The 23,785-nt window shown below is 53.3% G+C and overlaps 1 protein-coding gene across 7 annotated transcripts; it reads left to right on the top strand.

The window, feature by feature from the left end:
- The first annotated feature begins 355 nt into the window (after positions 1 to 355).
- On the top strand, positions 356 to 23,316 carry CD300A (CD300a molecule). Of its 7 annotated transcripts, none has more exons than XM_073883157.1 (10): positions 8,045 to 8,245; positions 11,026 to 11,134; positions 12,243 to 12,448; positions 14,467 to 14,802; positions 15,529 to 15,694; positions 17,895 to 17,989; positions 20,957 to 20,994; positions 21,448 to 21,546; positions 22,393 to 22,553; positions 22,776 to 23,316. In XM_073883157.1, the coding sequence occupies exons 3-9, from the start codon at positions 12,388 to 12,390 to the stop codon at positions 22,522 to 22,524; spliced, it is 927 nt and encodes a 308-aa protein (XP_073739258.1). In that variant the 5' UTR covers positions 8,045 to 8,245; positions 11,026 to 11,134; positions 12,243 to 12,387; the 3' UTR covers positions 22,525 to 22,553; positions 22,776 to 23,316. The 7 variants fall into 7 exon arrangements, with proteins under 7 accessions (XP_073739257.1, XP_073739259.1, XP_073739258.1 ...); XM_073883153.1 differs by adding an exon at positions 8,328 to 8,673 and having other exon boundaries at positions 11,026 to 12,448; XM_073883156.1 differs by lacking the exon at positions 8,045 to 8,245 and adding an exon at positions 356 to 473 and having other exon boundaries at positions 11,026 to 12,448.
- Positions 23,317 to 23,785: the final 469 nt, after the last annotated feature.

Below are 23,785 nucleotides of genomic sequence, written 5' to 3'. Positions count from 1 at the left end.
TGGCACCGTGTTGAGATTATTTTTCTCCTCCAGGGAAGCAGATGGCATTAGGAAATGGAGAGAATTATCTATTGTCCATAGGCCAAGAACATTGAGATCTGTGTACCCCTTCCCAGATATGGGCGACAGATCTGGGTCAAGGGAGGGCTGTTGGTGAGCAAACGTGAAGAGTGAAGTCCCTCCGTTGAGAAAGTGTGCTTCCTCATCTTTCATGTTTCAATAAAAGAATAGAGAAGTAACTGCCCCCTCAGCACCCCACATGAGGCAAGAGAGCTGTGACTGGATGACGATGGGCCCACATCGTCTCCCCCCCAGGAAAGCCATAAAAGCCAGGGGCATCTGCCCACCTCGGGTCAGAGAGGTGCCGCTGTGTCAACCACCCCCAGGAGTGAGCCGTGCCAGCCAGCTCTGGGCCTAAGACCACCTGGCAGGAGGTTGGAGAACCCCGTCTTCCAAGGAGACAGGAGCCTGAGGTAATACCTGGATGCAGTGTTGTGCTCCCACTGGAAGGCACAGGGACAGCTGGTCCTCCTTACCGGTTTCTGGCTCATTGTGATCATAAAGGGAGTTCAGCCTTGCAGGGCAGAAGGGAGGTCCCCCAGCCCGGCATTCCCAGGTACAAGGCGCTGACTAAATGCCTTTTAAAATGGCCGTCCTGGGGCACCTGGGTGGCTCAGTCCGTTAAGCGTCCAACTCTTGATTTCGACTCAAGTCATGATCTCAGGGTCATGGGATTGAGCCCCCAGTCGGGCTCCATGCTCTGTGCTGAGTCTGCTTAAGGATTCTCTCTCTCCCTCTGCCCCTCCCCCTGCTCGCTCTCACTCTCTCTCTCTCTCTCTAAATAAATAAAATCTCAAAAAAAAAAAAAAAAAAAAGGCCATTCTGCCTCAGCTGTCCTAACTATGACCGGGGAAAGTTTTCTGGCCACCCTTGGGCCAGCTAGGAGGAGGGACCTAGGGACAGAGTCAGGACTTCTTGGAGGAATCTTTTTTTTTTTTTTTAAGATTTTATTTATTTACTTGACAGAGACAGAGAGACAGCTAGAGAGGGAACACAAGCAGGGGGAGTGGGAGAGGGAGAAGCAGGCTCCTGGCTGAGCAGGGAGCCCAATGTGGGGCTTGATCCCCAGGACCCTGGGATCGTGACCTGAGCCGAAGGCAGACGCTTAACAACTGAGCCACCCAGGCGCCCCTCTTGGAGGAATCTTGACAAGAACCTGGGAAGTTCTGGGTTTTATCTTTCCGAGGGCCATAGTTTCTTTAGGAATTCCCTCCGTGTGCAAATTTCAAATCTTGAAATCCTTAAAGAGGCCATAACCTCTTTACCTCCAGCTGCCCTTCTGGGGCTTACTTCCCCCTCACTGGGGTCTCCCAGCTCCTCCTCGCTCCCAATCCACAGTCTGCCAGGACACTGGCCTGGACAGAGTCCACCGAGCATCCCTGAGCAAGCTGCATGCCCAGGCTTACGGTCTGTAAACAGGGATGTTGCCAGCCACAACCTCACCCATGATCCAAAGGTGGTCCTAGACATCCTACACTGTTCCCTATTTTTTTTAGAAAATACTTTATTTATTTTTATTTATTTTTAAAAGATTTTATTTATTTATTTGAGAGAGACAGAGAGAAACAGCATGAGGGGGGGAGGGCCAGAGGGAGAAGCAGACTCCCCGCTGAGCAGGGAGCCCGATGCGGGACTCGATCCCAGGACTCTGGGATCATGACCTGAGCCGAAGGCAGTTGCTTAACCAACTGAGCCACCCAGGCGCCCAAATATTTTATTTATTTTAGAGGCAGATAGAGACACCACAAGCAGGGGGAGGGGCAGAGGGAGAGGGAAAGAGAGACTCTCAAGCAGGACGTGGGGCTCCATCTCATGACCCTAAGATCATGACCTGAGCTGAAATCAAGAGTTGGAGTCTTAACTGACTGAGCCCCCCCCAGGCGCCCCCTGTTCCCTATTTTTAACACAGCTTTGAAAGGATCTGGACTGCCAAACCACAACCATTAGATAGCTTTCCATTGCTCGCATAAGGCTTTAACAAATACTTCTGACGCTCGAGGACGCAGAGGCACAGTGAGTGCAGCACTTAGCTCCTCACTAAGACTCCCAGGCCCTCCTTCTGGATGGGACTCTCATCCTAATGCCCCCAAGCTCAAGGGAAATCCAGAGAGACTGTCCGGGGGAAGCTGCGGAGCTGCCCATCTCCATCCCCCTGCACCGGTCCCCGAGAGCTCTTCTCACCGGTCGTGTCATTCCACAAGCATCTGTTGAGTTGCCTGTCAAGTGCAAGGCACGGCCCCGTCCTGTTCTATTCTATTTTTCTTCTTCTTCTTTTTTTAAAGTAAAGATTTTATTTATTTACTTAGAGAGGGAGGGAGAGAGAAAGAGAGAGAGAGAGAGGAAGAGTGCACCAGCGGGGGGGTGGGGGGGTGGGGGTGGAGAGGGGCAGAGAGGAGAGAGAGACTTTCAAGGAGACTGTGTGCTGAGCATGGAGCCCAACCTCACAACGCTGAGTTGAAACCCAGAGTCGGATGCCCAAGTGACTGAGCCCCCCAGGTGCCCCTGTCCTATCCTAACCTATCTACCACCTCTGAGGACAAGTAGAGCCCCAGGCATGCCAAATTCTGCACAGTAGAGTTTCCTAAATGTGTTTGATTATGGGCATCGTCTTGGGGAGCTTGTTGAAACGACAGATTCCCAGCCCCAGCCCTGGAGAATCCTGATGCTGGAGGTCTGAGGTGGGCCCGGGCATCAGTATTCCTACCCAGGACCCCAGTGACTGTTACAGTTAGCCAAGCCTGGGGCCCTGTGGTGGGGACCCAGATGAGCTGTCCACCGTCCCCACCCCTGGCTTCCTTGACGCTCCTATGAAGGTTGCTTGGGAGCGTTGGGGCTGCTGGGGCACTGGCCCACAGGGAAACTTTCAACCACGTTGTCACCCTTTGGGGACTGCTGTGGGGGCAGGGCCTGTGTGGTAGAAAGGGGAAGCGTCAAATGACCTTAGGCCTGTCTTCCCCTCACACCTCCCAAGAACTGAGGCTCCGTTTGGGCTCAGGCTGGATATCCTTCTGGAATTTTCAAGGGCTCTGTTCATCCTCCTCCCAGAATTCCTGGAGAACAGAAATCAGATGGGACTGAGAGGGGTAGGGTCGCAGGGCTGGGATCCAGGACCCCGGGGCCACTTGTCTGCACCATTTCCTGTGTCCCATAGAAGGGAGAAGCCCTCTCCCACCGGGGCCACTGGGATTTTTGCCTTGACCTTACCTTGTAAGGTAAGCCTTTGTTTTCCTATCTATGTGCTTCCTACCAAACTGTGAACTCCCAGAAAGGAGAATTGTCACCATTTTATCTTCATGTCCCCAGCACTTGGCACAATGTAGGCGGTCATTAAGTATTTGTCAGGTAAGCCAATACACTGTGCCTAGGCATAGAGTGCCCCCTGGTGGATTCGGGAATACGGCGGTGTCTTGGGTCTTGGCCCCAGCAGTCACCCTGGAGGGACGCATCCTGACCCTCTGGTTCTGGGCAGCCCATCCAAGTGTGAGGTCATGTGGGGCTGGAGTCCGTATAGTGGTCCCTGGAAAGGCATGGCTATCCTAGGATGATGAGGGACAGATGAGGAAGGGACACCCCAGGCAATGGGGAAAAGAAGGGTTGAAAGGAGCCTGAACTGTGGTGCAGAAGAGCGAGGACCAGGAGGGCTGCTCTGTTGGCCTTGGATGCTAAGGAAGCGGCACAAGCTGTGGCCCATTTCACTTTCCCCTCGAGCACCGCAGGATGGTGGTGATGTGCTAAAGCCAGTAGAAATAACAACCCCAAACCTTTATGGAGCACGGACACTGGGGAATCTTGTGATCATTAGCTTCATTTTATAGGGGGAGAAGCTGAGGCTCAGAGAAGTTAATAAGTCAACCAAGATCACACAGCTTGTCAGTGGCAGGACTGGAATTCAAAGCCAGGCCATGAGTATAAGTCCCTGCTCCTTATCATCATCAGCATATTCATTTGCTTTCAGAGACAACCTGGTGGGTCAGATGCCGGGGAAGGGTTGGGGCTGGGACACCAGATCCCACAAGCTTTGCTGTTATGTCGAGTTCCCCTGTACGAACGCCTGCCCTCTGTCTCTGGAGAGTTTTGGTTATCCAGGGGTTAGAGTGGCTCCCTGAAGTCAAGTGCATGGCTAACTTCTGTGCCTCCTGCCCCTGCTCCTGGGCATGTCCAGGGTCTGTCTGAAACCTCTCTTCTCTCCTGCATCCTCCCTCTTCCCCAGGGCGTGGGTGCCGTGCCAGGGCTCCACCCAAATCAACGGAGTCAGAACTTCAGGGTGCGCTTGGGTGGGGGAAGGGGAAGGAAGCTGGAAAGGTGGCCCAGGCATGGGTATTTTTTTTAAAAAGCTCCCCAAGGGAGTCTAATATGCATCCATGGTCGAGAACCCTTGCGGGCTTCCGTGTAAATAACTTTAGTCAGTGGGACTGGAAAGCTGTATGGGGATCACTCCCCTTTCTGCTTCATCCGCGGGCGCCCCCCCCTAGTGCTGCGCTGTCTCTTCTCCATCCCCACCCCTCCCTGGACAGACACACACGTGCACCCCTGAAGCCACCCACCACGAAAGCCGAGCCTCCTATTTCCTAGAGCTGGAAACTCAGGAACGTGCGAGCTCTCATCCTTGGGTCTCCTCCCCGCGTGGCCGAAACACACGTTCAGAAAGGGGCTCCTGTTGACGGGGAGCCTTGGCGTGCTCGGGCCTTGAACCCAGAGCCTTCCAGGAGGGAGCTTAACTGGGAGAGAGGGCAGGGAGGTTGACGCGTTTCCCTGCCTCTGCCTTCTCAGTGCCGGAGCTGAGGCTGCTGCTCTGCCACCCCCACCTGCAGCCTCAGCCCCGCCCCTCTTCTAGAACAGTCCAGTGGGGCAACCGCCTGCTCAACCTAACAGGCAGCTAGGCAGTCCCAGGTGGGCCTCAGAGCTGGCCGTCTGGATGAGCATCTGAGCGTCCCCTGGGTCTCCCGGGCTGGGAGCCAGGAGCCCGAGAGACCCCCGAGCCTGAGTTCCGACGTCTTCCATCCCCCCTGGGCAGCCCGGCCCGAGAGTGGGCTCTGTCCTGTTCTTCTCTCCATACCTGTCGTCCTCCCTGCCCCGGGTCCTCGTCCCCTACAGAGGATCCCCCTGCCTCTCTGAAGCCCTCACCTTCTCTCTCCAAGGGGCTGGAGTCTTCCCCTTCTTCCTGGTCTACTAGGCTGGAGGATCTGGAGGGATCAAGGCCACACACCTGGATATGTGTACAGAAGCCTTTCGGCTTCCTGGCTTAAGAAACAAAGTTACCATATGGTGATTAACATAACAATAAAAAAATTAAAAAAAAAGAAACAAAGTTACCTGAGAAAGCCGGCAGTGCTGGCAGCCACCGACAGATGGCGCTATGGACCGCCCATAGCTGGCCAATTCCAACTTTTCCTGGATTTCCTTAGGATTCTAGGGAGAGCAACTTCTCTCTACCGGCAGCCCATTGCACTGCCGCTTGCCTGCCGGGTCCGCTGCCTGATTTGTGTTCTCTAGTTCTGGCCACCTGTTGGATCTCCCGGGCGCCGCCCCACAGCCTGCCTACTCCAAGACTGGGTTTGGCCATCAGGCTCACCCCAGCTCTACTCTGTCCAGTCTGTGCTCACTCCCCACCCGACCACCCCATTCTCTGGGGCCTTCATGTGTTCCCTAGAGCCAACCAGAGCCGGGGCAGACAGGCAGGGATGCGCTGGGGTGGAGCCCAGGTGGAGCCAGGGGGCAGTCAGGAGTTGAGCATGGAAGGTGCTAGAATTCAGGAGTGCAATGGAGCCAGAGAGGAGTGAGCTGGGCACACGAGAGGCCAGGCCAGGGCAGTGGCTCTTGCCTTCAGCGCTACTGACGAGCAGACCCTGCACTTCTGCACTTTATCCCTCACTTCCTTGGGAGAGGTAGACACCCATTCCCTCTGTTGAAGTTTTTAACGACTTTGGTGCTTGGTTTGTAGACAGCCTTCCCCGTTCCTCTCACATTGCAGGAAGGAGGGAATCAGCTCTTTGAAATATTAACATTTGGTTAGTGCCAGGTAGGGTCTGAGGGGGATTGGGGCAGAGGAGGGAATAAAAAACAAGAGGGACCTGGGACGCCTGGGTGGCTCAGTTGGTGAAGTGTCTGCCTTCGGCTCGGGTCACGATCCCGGGGTCCTGGGATCGAGCCCCGTATCGGGCTCCCTGCTCATCGGAGAGCCTGCTTCTCCCTCTGCCTGCCACTCCCCCTGCTTGTGTGCTCTCTCTCTCTCTGATAAATAAATGAATAAAATTTTTTAAAAAGATAAAAAAAAGAAGGACATACAAAGATCAAGATGGATAGGTGGCTGGGGGTGGTGGTGGAGAGAAGGTCTTTGGGCTCACATTCACAGTGGGCTTCAAATTTGTTTTTTAAAGATTTATTTATTTATTTGATAAAGACAGAGTGTGTTGGGGGGTGCAGAGGGAGAAGGAGAGAGAATCCCAAGCAGACTCCATGCTGAGTGCAGAGCCCAATGTGGGGCTTGATCTCACCACCCTGAGATCATGACCTGAGCTGAAACCAAGCATCAGACGCTTAACCGATGGTGGCCCCAAGGTGCCCTGAAATTTGTTTGTTTTTTTTTTAATTTAGGTATAACACCATAATATTTACTCATTTTGTATGTGTACTTCAATAATTATAAGTAAATTTACAGTCGTGCAACCATCACCAGAACTCAACTTTAGAATATTTCTTCAAACTTAGTATTGACATTATTCCTAAGTGAGTTTGTCCTTAAAGTCCCAGAGTTTATGGGACTTTCCCCGCTGGGAAGGAGAGAAGGTATCGTTCCCATAAGCTCTGCACCTGGGTCCCATTGCCAGCCCACACCGTGTGTTAATATTTTATAAACTTTGTAACTGTGTGTGTGCTGCATGTCAAAAGCCTTGATTTGTTAAATGCTCTCATTTTCATTAATCCTTTTTTGGACTTTTCATTTTGTAATATACTAAGAGACTCGGGTAATGGAAGTGGGTCAGACCTGTCTGGATCCCGGGGAGGCACAGAAAAACCAGAAAGAAATAAAGAACACACCAGACTCAGGCAAGGCGAGGCAACACGAGGAGCTTCACGTTCACTACCAGGCAGCATGTATATTCCTCACCTGCTGCCTTGGAACAGGGAGGGAGACACGGTCCTGTCTATAGTTGCCGCTCACCTACTGCAAAGTCCTATGAACTCTCGGCTTGCCTGAGTTCTTGGCTTTGAAATACATGCATTCTGGGCAACCCTCTTCGGTCCCCTCCCTCTTCCAGAGCTCCGTACTCTCAATAAACTTGGCTTTGCTGCCCACCAAAAAAACAAAAACCACATGCATTCTACCAGCTTCTGGAAATGTCTGTGGGAAGGCTGCCGTGGGTGCTGGGACAGAAAAGCAGGGGGGTCAAGGAGGTTATAGGAGTGTGTACGTGTGTTTGAGGAAGCTGCTGAACTTCCTGAGGTGGGGTCATTTCCAGAGTGTCAGAAACTCACATATTCTGGGCGCCTGGGTGGCTCAGATGGTTAAGCGTCTGCCTTCGGCTCAGGTCATGATCCCAGGGTCCTGGGATCGAGTCCCGCATCGGGCTCCCTGCTCAGCGGGAAGCCTGCTTCTCCCTCTGCCTCTCTCTCTCTCTCTCTGTCTGTCTGTCTGTCTCTCATGAATAAACAAATTTTAAAAAAATCTTAAAAAAAAAAAAAAAGAAACTCACATATTCAAGCCAAATGTGCTTCCCGAAGCCAATATTAGAAGTGTTTGAACGGACCGCTTGTTGGTTCTTTCCACACCCACCCTCTGTCAGGATAGGGGCAAGAGCCCACAGGGACTGTTTTCTGTTTGTCTGGCATCATTCTAAGAGGCCTGGGGCTGCCCTTGGGTGAGGAAGGAGGAGGAAGCAGAAGGTCAAGATGGGGAGTCCGAGGGGAATGAGAACTCCCGGGCAAGCCCATCGATTTGTCGGCCGCAATTGCCCAACATCCTCTTCCCCATCGCACTCCCGGGGTGGCCGTTCGGTGCCCTCCACTGCTTTCTAGAACCAGCTCTCCCCCTGCCCTGAGCAGTCACCCACCGGAGAGGCGTGGTACGGCGGACAGAAGTTGGGGTTCTTGCAAGTAAGTCCTCTCATCTCTCTGAGCGTGAGGGGCAGAGGTGAGCACGGCTCAGGGCGTGACTTCAGTAACCAGCAGCCTAAGTGACGGACAGGTACAGTCACCTCTCTGCTGTCGTGGTGAGCCTCCCGTGGGGGGTGGGGCGCAGGGCCGGCAGCACAGCTCCCATTTCACAGGAGGAAGCACTGATGACCGACTGAGGCTGCGCCTGCAGCTGGGATGCAGCTCAGGGCCAGGACACAAGGGCCGGACCTCCGTACTCTGCTAACCCCCGCGTCACAGGCAGGGGTCCTCCGGGGCTGGCTCCCCTCACCCACCCCCTAGGCTATCAGCTGTGATTCAGGAGACACAGGAGGCCACTGCTGGCTGGAGGCTGCCCCTGGGCATCTGCCCACTTCGTGTGTCCCCGGGGCTTCGGGAGAGGACAGCCCGTGAGCACTGGATGCTGCCCCTGCCGCCCCCTCTAGGTGTGCAGACTGCTGGTCTCTGTCGGGCCTAGTTTCTGCTGAGCAGTAGCTTAGGGTAAGTGCACAAACCCTAAGCGCTCTGTTGGATGGATCTTAACATGCTTGCACCATTTTAAGTTCTATTGCCTTTCCTCCTCCCGAGGATGCACTTTGGCACGAGGACGAGAGAGGCCTTGACGGCCTGGGTTCTCTGTATCTATCCCCAGTTCTGGGCAGTGTGGTGGGCATGTGAGCCTGGGGCTGCAGGGGCCTGTGTGGTCCCTGCTCTCGTGGAGTCTTACCGTGAAAAGGAGGGCATTCAGCGACACCCCGGCGTGGGTGAGCAAACACAGAAACAGAAGTTGCAAGGGAGAGGGTTCAGAGGGGCCTGGGGGAGGCAGGCGTATCTTCTGAGGGGATGGCTTGAGTGCAGCCTTGAGTGAGTGAGTAGGGGGGCATGGAGGAGGCTGAAGGTGAAGGAATGACCCTGAAGAGTCACCCATGCCCCTCCCGCTGCTGATGCCCCAGTCCCTGTGACTGGGCTTTTGAGGAGCCCCAGGGCCACCCCTCCGGGTAGAGCCCAGAGCAGACCCCGGGTGGATGCTCTCGCTGAGTTCCGCAGGCTCCCGTGGGACCAGGTCTTAGTCTTGGTCCTCTCTCTAGGGTGCAGACATTCTCTCCAGGTGCAGGCACCTGTGAGGGGGACAGGGCCTGCACAGAGCAGCAGCTCTGTGGATAGGAAGCCCTGGAAGCACTCTGGGGGACAGAGAGCGTCCTCAGGCCTCTGGCCAGGACCACCACCCATCTGCTCACCCACAGTTTCATCTCAGGCTAGAACACAGTGTGCCCAGGGTCAAGCCAGAGAGTGTGTTATGGGCCACGACCAACTGGTTGTGGACTGTGACCCTGGGACTATGGAATGCACTGGAATATGGGTTGGTCCAGCTTGCCTGGGCCCCTGGAGGATCTGGCCATGTTGGAGTAGCTTCTCTTGAGATGGGCAGGAGGGTGAGGTGCGGGCAGTCCCAGGGAGTCCAGCGGAGAGGCAGGCTGGGCCAGACTGGGAAACCAGAGGCTTCCAGGGCTCTGTCCTCCTTCCCGGCTGCCCTTCCTCCACTGCTTCTCATTCACAGTTATTCCTTTGCCTCCAGGGATCCTGAAGATATTAACCCCCTGGAGACAAAGCATCTGGTACATAGTAAGTGCTGGTTCTCCCCTTCCCTCTCATTACGGACTCACCCAATGGTCAGCTCCCTTCTCTGGCCAGCCGGTCGTGGGGCCACTTCCTGCTGGTCAGCCCTCAGTGCCCAGCCTCTTGGCTTTTGGTCACACTTGAGGGGTACCCACAGTGGGTGAGGGGACCTGGAGCCCCGGAAAGGAAGAGGCAGAGTGATGGGGAGCCATCGACTGTCCAGGAAAGAGGGCAGCTCTGAGATTGTGCCCCCTTGGAAAGGGAAGTTCTGCCGAATGGCCCCACAGCTAAATGGCCCCCAAATCTTTTCTGGGGCCCCTACCGTTCACAGGACTCAATGTGGTGGTTGCTGCTACTACTCTGTCTGCCCAGAGAGCCCCCATCCAGCACTGTCCACCCCGTCCCCACTGGCCTCCAAGCACCTGCGTCCACACTGGGAAGACGCTCCAAACCTGATGAGCCCCAGGCCTGCAGGTCTCGGGCTTGGTCTTCCCCTACATCATGTCCACTAGTGGTTATTAGAGAGTAGGGTGAAAGTGTCACTTCCCTAATCTTCTAACAGCATGTGGCAATTTTTTTTAAAGATTTCATTTATTAATTTGAGAGAGAGAGAGAGAGCAGGGGGAGAGGCAGAGGGAGAGGGAGAGAATCTCAAGCAGACTCCACGCAGAGCGCGGAACCCGAAGTGGGGCTCAGTCTCGTGATCCTGAGATCATGACCTGAGGTCGGACACTTAACTGACTGTGCCGCCCAGGTGCCCCAGCATGTGGCAATTTTGCATCAATTCGTTTCTTCTTTAGTGTTCGTGGACAGGTTGGGGCCGGCAGGATAGAGTCCCCTGCCCTTCCTCCTCCAGGAGTCCAAATGTTTCTCTGGGCTCCTAAGAGGAATTGCACCCCACAGATTATTTGTGAAGCACACCTCCCCCTATTGAATCCTATTTTCCTATTGCCTTTCTTTTTTTTAATTTTTAAAATTTTTATTTTATTTATTATTTATTTTTTATTTTTATTAAGGAAGCTCCACACCCAGCAGGGAGCCCAGTGCAGGGCTTGAACTCACAACTCCGAGATCCGAGCCAAAATCAAGAGTTGGACCCTTAACCCACTGAGCCACCCAGGTGTCCCCCTTTTGCCTTTCTTTAAAGATGTATTCCCTGGGGGAAAGACTGACCTAACGACATTATTACCTCACATTTGAGTATATTTATAATTATTACACGGTTTATTCCCACAGATTGGCTGTGATCGTCGGCATTTTGAAGGAGCCCCAGATTTTACCCACGGTTGTACCAGCTCCAAGTGGACCAGCCACAGGAGATCCCAGTCTCCTGCTTCTCAGTCTGGTGCGTCCCCTTCTTAACCTTGACATTCAAGACCGTCGCAGCGCCTTTTGGTGTTTGAATTGGAAAATATGCACTTCTGGGGAAGCTTTATAATTATTAGGCCAAGTAAACCACCAAGTATGACACCTCTCCCACAGTCTCCTGTTCCGTTCAAGATCTTGATGTTGGATCCCCACGAGCTTTAGTTAATCTGTGACTGCATTGTCATAGAAATTCTTCTGATGCCTACCTAACTCTGTGCTTGGAATCTTCCAGAGCAGAATGGGCAAGTCCTCTTGGTTCCCTTGTGCTTTCCCCGGGGAAGGTATTCCTGTGGCCAGAAGGGAGGAGGAAAGTGAAAATCCTCCAAGGGGCAGGGAAGGAAGGGTATTCTCGGGACTCCAGAGCTAGTGCAGGACTCCTTCTGGGTGACACTCAAGAGTAACCATAAGCACTCGTGATGTCACATGTCAGGGTTGGTTTCCTCTGCTCATGTGGCCATTCTGTGCAAGCTGAGGGCACTTGTCACGGGAAATGTGTGTGTGTGTGTGTATGTGTGTGCATATTTAGCATCTGAACTCCAGGGGGACCAGGGCAGGAGGGGGTCCTTGTAAGCTTGCTAAGTCCCCACTCTGTGCCCAGCCCTGAGCTGGGACTAGTAGGGGCTGCGGAGGAAGGAAGGTCACAGCCTGGGGACACGTTTCCAAGAGTAAGAACCATTCAGGGACTCTGAGGTCACTGTTCCAGCTTGGGGGTCTGGGCCTTGAGCTGGGGGCTCATAGAAAGGGGAGCTCCCTGGGGCAGCCTCACTGTGGGTGCAACCAGGGCTGGAGAAGGACGCTGGCCCTGGCTCCGCCCCACTGGGTGCTCACCCTGACCACAAGGAAACCGGAGGAATTAATGGGCCCAGAAGGAAGGAAGCCAGGCCCTGTGGTCTTGGGGGTGTGATGGAGGGGGGGCGGGCGCAGGCCTGAGGCGCTGTGGTAAAGCAGGGGTCCCGGCCCTGGAAATGCCTGTGGGATCTGTGACACAGCTGGGATGGGTCAGAGGGTGCCTGGGTCCTCGGGGTCTCAGCCCATCACGGTCCCCAGAGGCTTTGCTCCCTCGGTGCCCTTCATTTTCTGACCAGCTCAAGAAACAGAACCTGAAGATCCTGAACCAGGAAGCAGGCGCACAAAGAAAAGCAGAAGTGGAAGACTTGGAGACTTGATCCTCCTCCTTGAAGGGGCCTAAAGCCGCCTGGTGCTGTTGCCAGTGACACCTGTGCCGGAGGGATGACCTGGCAGGGCAGGGTCGCGTGGCTGCCTTGCGCACTGCTGCTTCTCTGGGGCCCAGGTGAGGGGCTGCCCGGACTGAGTCTTCCCCGGGGAGGGAGGCTGTGGGGGGCAGGGCTGCAGGGGAGGTGGCGGCGGGTCAGCGCTCGAGTCTGCGCTCCGCACAGATCTCGGAGCAAGGTGAGCTCTGTCCAGCACGGACGTTGACGGATGGAAGGACTGCACCCTGGAGGGGCCAGGTGTGACTCCGGGTCATGCACCCCACCTTCCCTGAGCCACAGCAGGGTGCCCAGAGGGGCTTTGTGGGAAGTTTCGGAGGAATTATTACAGGAAAAAGGAGGAGAAAGCGGGTGGCCGGAGAGTGGGTGGGAGAGTGGCGGCTGAGCCTACCGAGGGGAGGGGCCGGAGTCTGGTGCAGGGCGCGCGGGAGGGCCACGCTGTCGGGGACACGGAGGTGTGTAGCCAGGGCAGCTCGAGGGGCCAGACCCGAGGGCCAGGGGCTCTGTCTCCCCAAGACAGGGAGATGGGGCCAGAGCGGAGGGGAAGGTGGTGGGGATGAAGGGGAGGGCGGAGAAGGCACGGGGACGGAAGGGAAGTGAGCTTCTCCGTGGAGCAGAGGGCTCCCTGTTTCTGGGGATCCGGCTTCTGTGTCTCTCAGGAGCTCGCCGCACACAGGCATGCACAGCCTCATCAGGTCTATCCCTGGGATATTTAAAATCCTTTTGGTTGTTTTGATGATAAATTGCACATTTTCTCTGGCTTTATTTGCTGACTAGTTGTCCACAGGAAAGCTACTCTTTTGTGTATTAATTTGGAAGCAGGTCACCCCCGCACGGCTCATCTGTCCCTTACCCTCTAGTGTGTCCTCGTGTTATGAGATCTGTCTGCAGCGGGAGTTTGTGGTTCCTTCGGGATATCCGCTTGTCTCCTTTGTTTCTCTCATTGGCCACAGGCTGGTACGGCCAGAATGATGCCCAGGACAGAGGTGGCAGGGACCATCCCTGCCTTGTCCCTGATGAGGGTAGGTGCTCAGTGTTTCCCATTAAGCGTGAAGAAGGCGCCCCCTTTTGTCTCTTTACAAAGTGGTTTTTAAAAACAGTAGCAATGGGTGTTGGATGCTTTTTCATTATCTATGGAGATGATTATTTTTTCTTCTTTGAACTATTAAGCTGGTGAATTATATTAAGAAATTCGGGCCAGACTTTAGTCTCAATATATCATGCTGCCTTCATGAAGAGAATTAGGGAGGTTTCCCTGCTTCTATATTCTGTACAAATGTTTGAAGGTTTGAGAAAATCAATTTATAAAACTGTCTGGGTTTTACTCTTTTTTTTGGAAGACAACTTTTTTTGTTTTGGATTAACCCCCAGCTTTATTGAGGTATAATTACCAAATAAAAATTGTGCATATTTATGGCGTACAATCTGATGTTTTGATATACGTGGCACCTCACATACTTATCACCGGGAAAGGTCTCCTTGGTAATACACATCTTCACTGGTCTACATTAAAAAGAAATATATTCCGGGCCAATATTGGTAATTTATATTTTCCTAAATATAGAAAATGATTGGTTTCATCTAAGTTTACAGACTTACTGGTAGAGGCTTGCAAATAACCCTGGATATTTTTCTTATGAATTGTGTATGTGCATCTCCTCCTGTTTTTCTTGATTTGGCTACCACCAGAATGTTTGTCACTCCCATATGAAAAATCAGTTTTCCAATGTATATGCTAATTCCACTGCTTTTCTGTTTCCTAATTCACTAATTTCTACTCTGACCTTTTTCTTTCTCCCTGGGTAGGGTGACATGCATGTGTTCCTCTCCTGACTTCCTAGGTTGGAGGATTCACTTGTTCATCTGGGGTTTACTGGGATGAGATTTCATGACCCTGAGCAACCAGAAAGGAGGCTGGGGTCTGGAGGAAGGGGCTGCTGTGATAAAAAAAAAATCTTGGAGGTGACAGAAAAGGAGGGGGGTGACCAATGTGAGATGGGACAACTTTGGGGGGTGATTCCCAGGATGCCCCTGACCCAGGCCCATCTGGTGAAGGACCACACTCGGCTGTGTTTTCCAGGCTGTTCATCTCTGAGTGGCCCCACCTCTGTGACGGGCACCGTGGGGGGATCCCTGAGCGTGCAGTGTCAGTATGAGGAGAAATTCAGAGACATTGCCAAATACTGGTGCAAAAACGCATGTGTGTGGAATACTCTAAAGACCAAAGAGGCAGACAGAGAAACGAGGAAAGGCCGTGTGTCCATCAGGGACCATCCTGCAAACCTCACCTTCACAGTGACCTTGGAGAACCTCACAGAGGATGATGCAGGAACATACCGGTGTGGGATCGATACATCATGGCTCCCAGGACATTTGCTCGACTCCACCTTCCTCGTTGTGGTGTCTGTGACCCCAGGTGAGCTGTGCACCCTCCTCCCCCAGTGCCAGCACCAGGGCTGCCTGAAGGGTCTCAGTTTGGATTGGATGAGGCAGAAATCAGGCCAGAGGCTTGGAGCAAACTCTGAGGGTGTGTGTGTGTGTGTGTGTGTGTGTGTGTGTGTGTGTGTGTGTGTGGCAGGTAGTAGTAGGAGAGAGAGAGAGTCAGGGAGGCTTCGTGGAGAAGCTGGCCCCTCTGCTCACTCTTGAGAAGACAGGGTGTGCAAAGGAGAGAGGGAGAGCCTGGCACCAGCCCTGCGGACACCCAGAGCCGCGCTGCGGGAGGGTGGGAGCCGAGTGGAGAGGCAGGTGGCACCCACCGGGCGGTGAAGGTGCTGTGTGCAGCCGGAGCTCCAGCTAGGCGGTCAGATTTGCAGGTTAGACAGAGGTCTCGGGCAGGCAGCCTGTGGCTGTGGCCAGAAGGGGACGAAGCTGGAGTGCAGGGGTGACCTAGGGGCTCTCCCGAGGTCCTGACCCTCCTCCACAGGATGGAATCAGGACTGTTGGGGGCGGACAGTGCCCGTGTCCCATTTGGAAATGCTCACTTGGCTCAGGAGAGCTCTGGGGAGATGTTGGCCCCCGGAGTCCTCCATCCTGCCCCAACCCTGAGTGAGCATTCTGTGTGAAATCAAACCCCAAAGGTCCTGGCAAGTAGTGGGAGAGTCTGAGAGAGCTATCCTGAGTCTGATTTGTGTTTCTGCACCAGCAACAAAGTCCACCCCACCTGTCAGCATCACTGTAACCCAGATGTCGAAAAGCACAGCTAAAATTATGACCACACTGGCCCAGCCCTCCTCTGCTGCCCCAACCACCATGGGAGCCACCCGCAGTGCAAGCAGCCAGGAGGAATTCCCGCCGAGCCAGGGCCTGGGGTAAGGCGCCCTGTCCCCTGTCCCCCGACCCGGAGTTGGGCCCTCTCCTCAGGAGTTGCTCCAGGGCCGGGGAGAAGCTTCGGTGGGGATGGAAGGAAAGAGACTTCAGCAAGGGCCGATGATCCTAACAGGCACCTGCTACATGCCCTCTGTGCATGTTCTCATTTCACCAGAACCCGGTCCCATTACTGCCCCTGTGTTCCAGAGGAGCAGACAGAGGGGCTCAGAGAGGTTAAGCAATTCACCGGGTCACATAACTATGGGAGGCAGGCTGGGCTTCAGCCCACGTTTATGTGACTCAGAGTCTTGGGTTCTTCCTTCTAAACCTGCAGTTCTTGACCTTTTGGGGCACAACCCCCCAGGAGAATCCCACAGTGTTTATAGACTCTCTCTCCAGAAAAATATGCGCAGGTGTAAACCATTTCGGAGGTTCTCAGACTCCTTATCCGGGCACCACCTTGTGTCCTGGGATTCAACCCTGGAGCTGACCACCTGGAGTTAGCACAGACCCCAAAGGCAGAGGGCTCAGTCCCATAAGACTGCCTGACTTGGGATGCCAGAGCACTTTGGAGATCCCCAAGCTATCACGTTTCTGGCCAACCGGTTACGAATTTGGGAGTTCCCATGACCCCCTTGGGTTCTTAATCTGCTAGATAGCTCACAGAATGCAAGAAAACGCTCACTGTACTTACAAATATGGTTTTATCATAAAGGATAAAGGCCAGGACCAGTCAATGAAAAGACACATAGGGTGAGGTCTGGGAGGGTCAGTTCTGAGCGCAGAGCTTCCCTGCCAACTCCCAGGGGAATTGGGGCACGTCACCCTCCTGGGACATCGATGTGCTCACCAACTGTGAAGCTCCTGCGAGCTTTGATGCCCAGAATTCTTACTGGGGTTCCTTACCATGATTGGTTGAATCATTGGTCACGTGATTGAACTCAATCCCCAGCCCCGCTCTGCTCCCTGAATTTCAGGCTGGCTCAGAGCCTCAAGTCTCTATAATCGTAGGATCGGTCCTTCTGGTGACCAGCCCCAACCCTGACTCACCTCATCTCTTAGCATAAACTCAGGTTGATCCAAGGGGTCCTTGAATAACAAAGGCACACCTACTATTAGGGAAATCCCAAGGATTTAGAGCCTTCTTTCCAGGAGCCAGGGGCAAAGGCCAACCAGATTTTTTTTTTTTAAGTCATCTCTACACCCAACGTGGGGCTCAAACTCACGACCCTGCAATCAAGAGTCCCATGCTCCACCTACTGAGCCTGCCGGGCGCCTCCATTCAGATTTTTTATTATATGACACCCTGAAGCCCTTCCACAGGCCTCCTGGTCAACCCAAGTGGCAATCTTAACATCAGGCAAGGTGAAATTCAAGCCCCGAACACACAACTTCCAGAATTGACGGCAGATACACACACGGGGGCAGAGCTAGGTTCGTGCGGCTTGGAACCTGTGCAATTTGGTGTATGTGGGGGACGAGGTGCATCGTTAAGGAAAAGACTAGAACATTATGAAGGCAAACTGGACATAAAAGGAGGCCTGGCAAATGAGGGACCCAAAGTCAGCTTCCCATCTGCTGTGGTTTGTTCACAGGAGAAACGGCAGAGGTACCAGGCACCTGGGTGGCTCAGTCAGTCGAGCGTCCGACTCTTGATTTCGGCTCAGGTTGTGATCTCAGGGTCGTGGGACTGAGCCCTGTGCCCGGCTCCACACACAACAAAGAGTCTACTTGAGATTCTTTCTCTCTCTCTCAAAATAAATAAATAAATCTTTAAAAAAAGAGAAAGAAATGGCAGAGTTATAAGGCAGTTTTTTTGAGGCAGTGTATGTAATTACAAGAGACTGGGGGAAATGCCAATGAAGAGGGAAGAATTCAATAAATGATGGTCTGTCCATGCCATGGAATGGTAAGCAGCTGTGAAAACGTGTGGGGTCTTCTTCACGCACAGAGATGGAGAGATGTCCACGATGTATTTTGCCTCCTTTGTGTGAAAGAAGGAGGAAAATAATGTACATTTATGTTTTCTTGTTTCTGAGTAAGTAGCCTCTGGAAGGTTCTAAAATACACTGCTTGTGTGTAGAAAGGAGACTATACTATCTTTTTTTTTTTTTTGAAATGTGACCTTATCTATCTATTGCAAATAAGGGGGGGCGCTGCAAGCTCCCCGCCTGCTCAACACCGCCCTGTGTCCCCCTCTAGGCTCCAAGTACTCCTCTCCTTGTTGGCACTTCTGCTGCTTCTGCTGGGGGGCAGCTTGCTGCTGGCCTGGAGGATGGTTCGCAGACAGGTCAAATGTGAGTCAGTCCCCGGCCAGGTGAGGGGCTGGGCCGGCACACCCTATGGTGGATACGGGCTGTGGGGGGGGCCCGCTAGAAGGTTGTCTGTGAAGCCGTCACCCTCTTCTGTTTAAAACCCTTCCATGACATCCTCAAAAGTCCAGGTGTCTCCACAACCAGTCCCGCCCACTCCTTGCCCATCGTTACACTCCAGGCGGCAGCTAATCCCAACTTCCTACAACCTGGCGGGGGCTATGACATCAGTCTCCCCTTCTGCGTTTGCTCTGGGCCCTTGGAGTGCCTTCCTTGCCTTCTTTTGCTGGCTCGCTCCTAGAGGGCCTCCTGGCCCTCAGACTTCTTTTCTTCTGGCTCCCTGAAAGTAACTGGGGGGGCCCCTCCTGGCTGCACCTCTGGACATGCACCATCATGCCCTTTTCACTGCAGATATTGTCCCCACCTACTTCCTTGCCCGTCTCCCCACCAGCCTGGGCTACTCCTCAAGATCAGGGAGTAACTCGAGAAGGCGCATAGTCAGTATTTGTTAAATTAACGTATTGTTTAATATCTCCAGCCACTAAGGGCACCCCAGATGCTTTGGGCATCCTGGGCCCCGCTTGCTCTCCTCTGGGCTCAAATTAAAAGAGAGAACACGTGTGGTGCACCCAGCACCCTGTCCGGCACTCAGTAAGTAGGGGCTCAAGAAACTCAACGAGCCAATTAAATAAAACGAGGCACAGAAGAAGGCAGATGTGACCTCCTTGTTGCTGGCCAGAGGCTGTCACCCGAAGGAGCTCAGATTTCTGCCTGAGTTGGAGTGTGAGCCTTACCTTTCCTTCTTGTTCTGAAACTTTTTGACTCTATGAGCAGCCGGTTCTCAGGGGAATCTTTGTCCAGCCTCAGGGGACGAGGGGTGTGTGCTCCACAGAGGCAGTGTTCTGGGGGTGAGCTGGAGTATGCTAAGGGCGGGGGAGGGGAGAGGGGAGGCCCGGCCACCCTGAGCTCTTGCCTCCTGCGGCCCCTCCCCACGGTGGGGGTCAGGCCTTTAAAAGAGAAGTCAGCCCTGGCTTGTGTGTGCTTGAGGTAGGGAAGGAAAACCACATCTTCTTCCCCATCTGCTGCTCCCACATCACTTTTGAGGGCCCTCCGCCATCACTCGGGCCCATGTGGTGTGGGCCTCCCCGGGAGGATTTTCCCAGCCCCGATTGCCTCAGACCTCTCTGCCCTTTCACCTAGAGAGCCTCCCTTCTAGAAAAGGGATATAAGATGGTTCAAAAAAATAAGTAAAAGCACAAAGAAGAACTAAATCCCCCAGAATAAATAAGAAAGAAAACTCCCACCACTCAGAGAAAATCAACCACTGACATATGAGGTGTGTCCTTCTAGCTGCTTTTCTTTTTTTTTTTAATTAAATTTAATTAATTATTTGAGAGAGAGAGAGCATGTGCACAGGCACGTGTCGGGGGAGGGGCAGAGGGAGAGGGAGAGGGAGAGAATCCTCAAGCAGACTCCCTATTGAGCACTGAGCCCAGTACAGGGCTCCATCCCACGACCCTGAGATCATGACCTGAGCCGAAATCAAGAGTCAAACACTCAGCCAACTGAGCCACCTAGGGGCCCCCCAGTTGCTTTTCAATGCTTTTTTTTTTTTGCACTTAACCTGTTGTATCATTTTCCCTGCCGTGAAATGTTCTAGAAGTCTCTTACTGCAGAGTTTAACGGTGCGTGTGTCGGGGGGGGGGATTACACCTTGCTTCACTGAACCTCTGTAACAAGAGAAAAGCCTTCCGTTCAAATATCCTGACTCTCCCTCCCCATCCCTGCGAGTCTCAGCTCCTGTCCCCTCACCGTCCCCCCGCCTCTCTGGCAGACTGGTGCTTGCCCCTGTCACACCCGCTGGCTGGCGGTGTGGCCCCATCAGCCCGTTTGTCATTCAATTGCTCGTTCACTCGCTCATTCACTCCCTCCCTCCCTCCCTCACGCACACAGTACTGCTGTCCCTAGCACCTGCTGTGACATTGGGCTCTGGGCGACACCATCATGACCAGGGTAGACGGGGCTCCACCATCAGCGTGCTTCCTGTCCAGCTGGCTCCCATCCACATTCCTTCCCTGGTGATGTCCATGCAGCTACACGGTCGTGTGTGCCTCCCACGCGACCCACCCGCTCCTGGGGCTCCGGGTGGCAAGGGCCGGGGTGCACAGAGCCTGACTCAGCAGCAGGACGCTTGCAGAGCAAACTGCAGGCGCCAGGAGCCCAAGGTTGTGTGCCCCGAGCTGTGATCCCCCCGAGCCACACGGTGTCCTATATGTGTGGGACAGCCCCCCAGGCCAGGGGACTGGAGCAGACGACCCCCATGACCTCTCCTGGTTTGAAACAATTCTAGGTCTCAGAGGTCTTTTTTTTTTTAATCAGAAAAAATTTTAGGGCTTCCTAAAACACAAACCCATCCCCAGCAATTCTGATTCCGGACCTCTGGGGCAGGGCCTGTGGATCTGTGTTTTTGTTTATTGTGGTAAAAAGCACATACCGTGAAATTTGTCATTTTCACCATTCTTGAGTTTATAGTTCGGTGACGTTAAGTATATTCATGTTTTGGTGAAAGAGATCTCCAGAACTGTTTCATCCTGCCGACAGTTCCTTCTAAAGGGTGTCCTTTACTGTCTTCTCCCACCCGGGAACATTGTTTGAGTGACTGTTTTGAGAACTAGCTTTGTTTGGCCAATCTCCCCAGGCCAGTGCGCCTTCCTTCCTGCTAGTTCATTTCTCCACGCCTCCACTCCCTCATTCATTCGTCTTTTCCCTCTTCACCAATTCATCCTCCCGGCAAAGCCTCGAACTCCTACCCAGTGGCAGACCCGAAGTGACAGGTCCCTGGGGCCAAATTCTCTAGGGAAATTCCTTCCTCCCGATAGATCATAGGGATCCCCATTCCATTCCTGCCTTGTTCTGGGATTCAAACTCCTAACTCTTCTCCTGTCTCTTTAGATGGTGAGAATCGAGAGCCACTCCGGACCCCTAGTCAGGTAGGACAAGCTGGAGGTATACCGGGGTGGTTGGTGGGGAGAACAGAGGACGTTGGGGGCTTGAACAACCCCACTGGCCAGTGGAGGTCTGAGTGCATGGTCGATGGATGGAGTGGGGTGCTCGCCCAGAGCAAGGAGAGTGATCCCTGGGAGATCTGGTCACTGGGTCTTGTCTTGAGCTCTGGCCAGTCTGTCCCTACCCATACCCCCCATAGGAAGTGAAACTGGGGAGGGTCCTTCGATGCTGACCTGGGGGGCAGTCAAATATTTCCCAGAGAAGACCAGAGTGAGGGATGGAGGAGGCAGGTGGGGAGGCTGGGGCACCCAGGGCATCGAGGGAAGGGGAGATGTCCACACACAGGCAGGAACAGAGTCCCCTCTGGGCTGGACCATGGAGGGGCTCCGTGGACATCCACCAAGTCCTCCCATCTCCTGTTCACCCAGGCTACTCAGCAAGGGGAGCCCCACTATGAGAATCTGGAGCTGCAGATGTGGCCCCTTCAGGAAGAGCCTGTGCATCCGAGGCAGGCGGAGGTGGTATACAGCACAGTGGTGAGTGCCAGCGCCTGGCTCCCACACGGGGGTCCTGGGCTCTGCTAGGGGTACCACCCTGGGGGGTGGCAGCAGGCAGAGAGGGAAATGAGGGGCTGGCTTGCTGATCTTGTGTCTCTTCAGCACTGGCCACACAGAACCTAGGGCAAGTATCGATTCTGCCTGAGCTTGGTGTCACTGTAGCTGGGGGCTGGCGCGGGAGATGAAGGGGCTATCAGGGTGGTCAGTGATAGTCAATAGTCAGTAAAGCATAGCATTTATTAAGCACCTACTATATACCACACGCCAGTGTGAAAGCCTGAGATTTCCCACTGTTTTGGGTACCATTATTTCTTCTGTATCAACTCTGCTTTTCAGGTTTTGAATCAGTGACCCCCTGTAGGTCAACCCTTAGGCACAGAGACTGTAAAGTGACACATGGAAGAGGTCCCCCCGTCACTGTGGTCAAGACCCACCTGCTTGTGAAAGAGTTCAGGGAGAGATTAGGGGACTAGTTGTTGGAGAAGATGAGGGGGAGATAAGCATCAGACACGTGGGCCTGGGACTAGCAACGTCCTTGATTTTCTAATTTGGTGATTAGTGATCTCGAAGTGGATCCTAGGCATTCTCTGCAACCCCAGCCCCCCAGCCCCGTGCCTGGGTCTGATGCTTGGGACTTTGTGCTGTGTTTTCACAAGTGGGGTGAAGCAGGGGTGTGGGCAGGACAGTGGGGAAGTCTGGACACTCCCACCGTGAAGGCCCCCCGCTCCAAGCCTCCTGTCCCTCGGGGGTCCCCCGTCTCCATCCTGAGCTGGGGGTCCGTGCTTCTCCCCCCTCTCCCTGAGCCTCCCGTCTCTCTCTCTGCAGAAGGCTCCCAGGGAAGAACTTCACTACTCGTCCATGGTATTTGACCTCCAGAGTGGGGATTCTAAAGCCAAAAAGATTCGCTCCCAGAGGACCCTGGAGGAGACACAGTACAGTGTGATTAAGAAGACATAAGCCTGTGTCACCAGCCCCACCATCTGGAGGTCTCTGTGGGCCACAGAAGCCGAGGACCAGCCCCCTCAGCCCTCACCCATGTCCCCCTCAGCCTGCTCCCCTCGAGGGTCACCAACAAGGCAGCTAGGCGCCATCAGCCTGGCTGGCTTCGCTGGGGAGGAGTGGAAGCGGGATTCCAATGGGGACCTGTAGGAACCCTCCATCCCACAGGCTCTTGTCACATCTTTCCTCTCTTCTCTGCTTCCTTCCAGCTGTGTGTGGAGGGCAGGAGCTCAGTCCTGTGTGGCTCCAGGAAAAGACGTGACCCATGTGGGATGGTACCTGCAAAAACCTTTATAAATCACAGCTCCATGGAAGTGTCTGGATTGCTGCAGCTTGGGGAGAACCAGCAGAGGGATCGGGAGAATACAAAAGCCCTGAAGATGGAGTCTCCCTTGTCTCATGGACAAGGATGCTGAGGCCCAGAGAGCAGAGGCTTGCCCATGGTTCCAGAACCAGGGGCACATTCCTCTGGACTCTTAGATAATTTTACTTTTAATATTAAGAGATATCAGTACAGTTTAAAATATCTTCGGAGAGAAGAAAAAGGTTATTTAAGCCATACCTGCCCTGTGCCCGCAATCCTGTATTAAAGAAAGCTCCTCCCTTTTGAAGGCTGAATAGAGTTCCATTGTGGGGATATAGCACACTATACTCATCTTTTCATCCATCGGTGGACACTTGGTTGGTTTCTGTGTTTTAGCTATTGTGAATTTGTTGCTAAGAACATGGTATATAAATATCTCTTTGAAACCCTGCTTTCAATTCTTTTAGATATATACCCAGAAGTGGAATTGCTGAATCATTAGAAAAATCTATTTTTAAGCTTTTGAGGAACTGCCATCCTGTTTTTCCACAGCAGCTGCATCGTTTTACATTCCCACCAGCAGGGCACAAGGCTTCCAATTTCCCCACATGCTCTCCAACACTTGTTTTCTGTTTTTGCTTGTTTGTTTTGATAGTAGCCATCCTAATGGATGTGGTATATCATTGTGATTTTGATGGGCATTTCCCCAGTGATGAGCGATGGCGAGCACCTTTTCATGTCCTCGTTGCCCAGCTCTGTGTCTTCTTTGGAAATGTCTGTTCAGGTCCTTTGTCCAGTTTTGAAATGAGGTTTTTTGTGGTTGAATTTTAGCTGTCTATTTATTCTGGATAGTAATCCCTTACCAGATATATAATTTGAAAATATTTTCTCTCATTTTGTAGATTGTCTTTTTAT

Source organism: Callorhinus ursinus, unplaced genomic scaffold (genome assembly GCF_003265705.2).
Source record: "Callorhinus ursinus isolate GAN/ISIS: 27379988/994484 unplaced genomic scaffold, GSC_fseal_2.0 scaffold50, whole genome shotgun sequence".
Lineage (NCBI taxonomy): Eukaryota > Metazoa > Chordata > Mammalia > Carnivora > Otariidae > Callorhinus > Callorhinus ursinus.
This window is presented reverse-complemented; position numbering and strand designations above follow the sequence as displayed.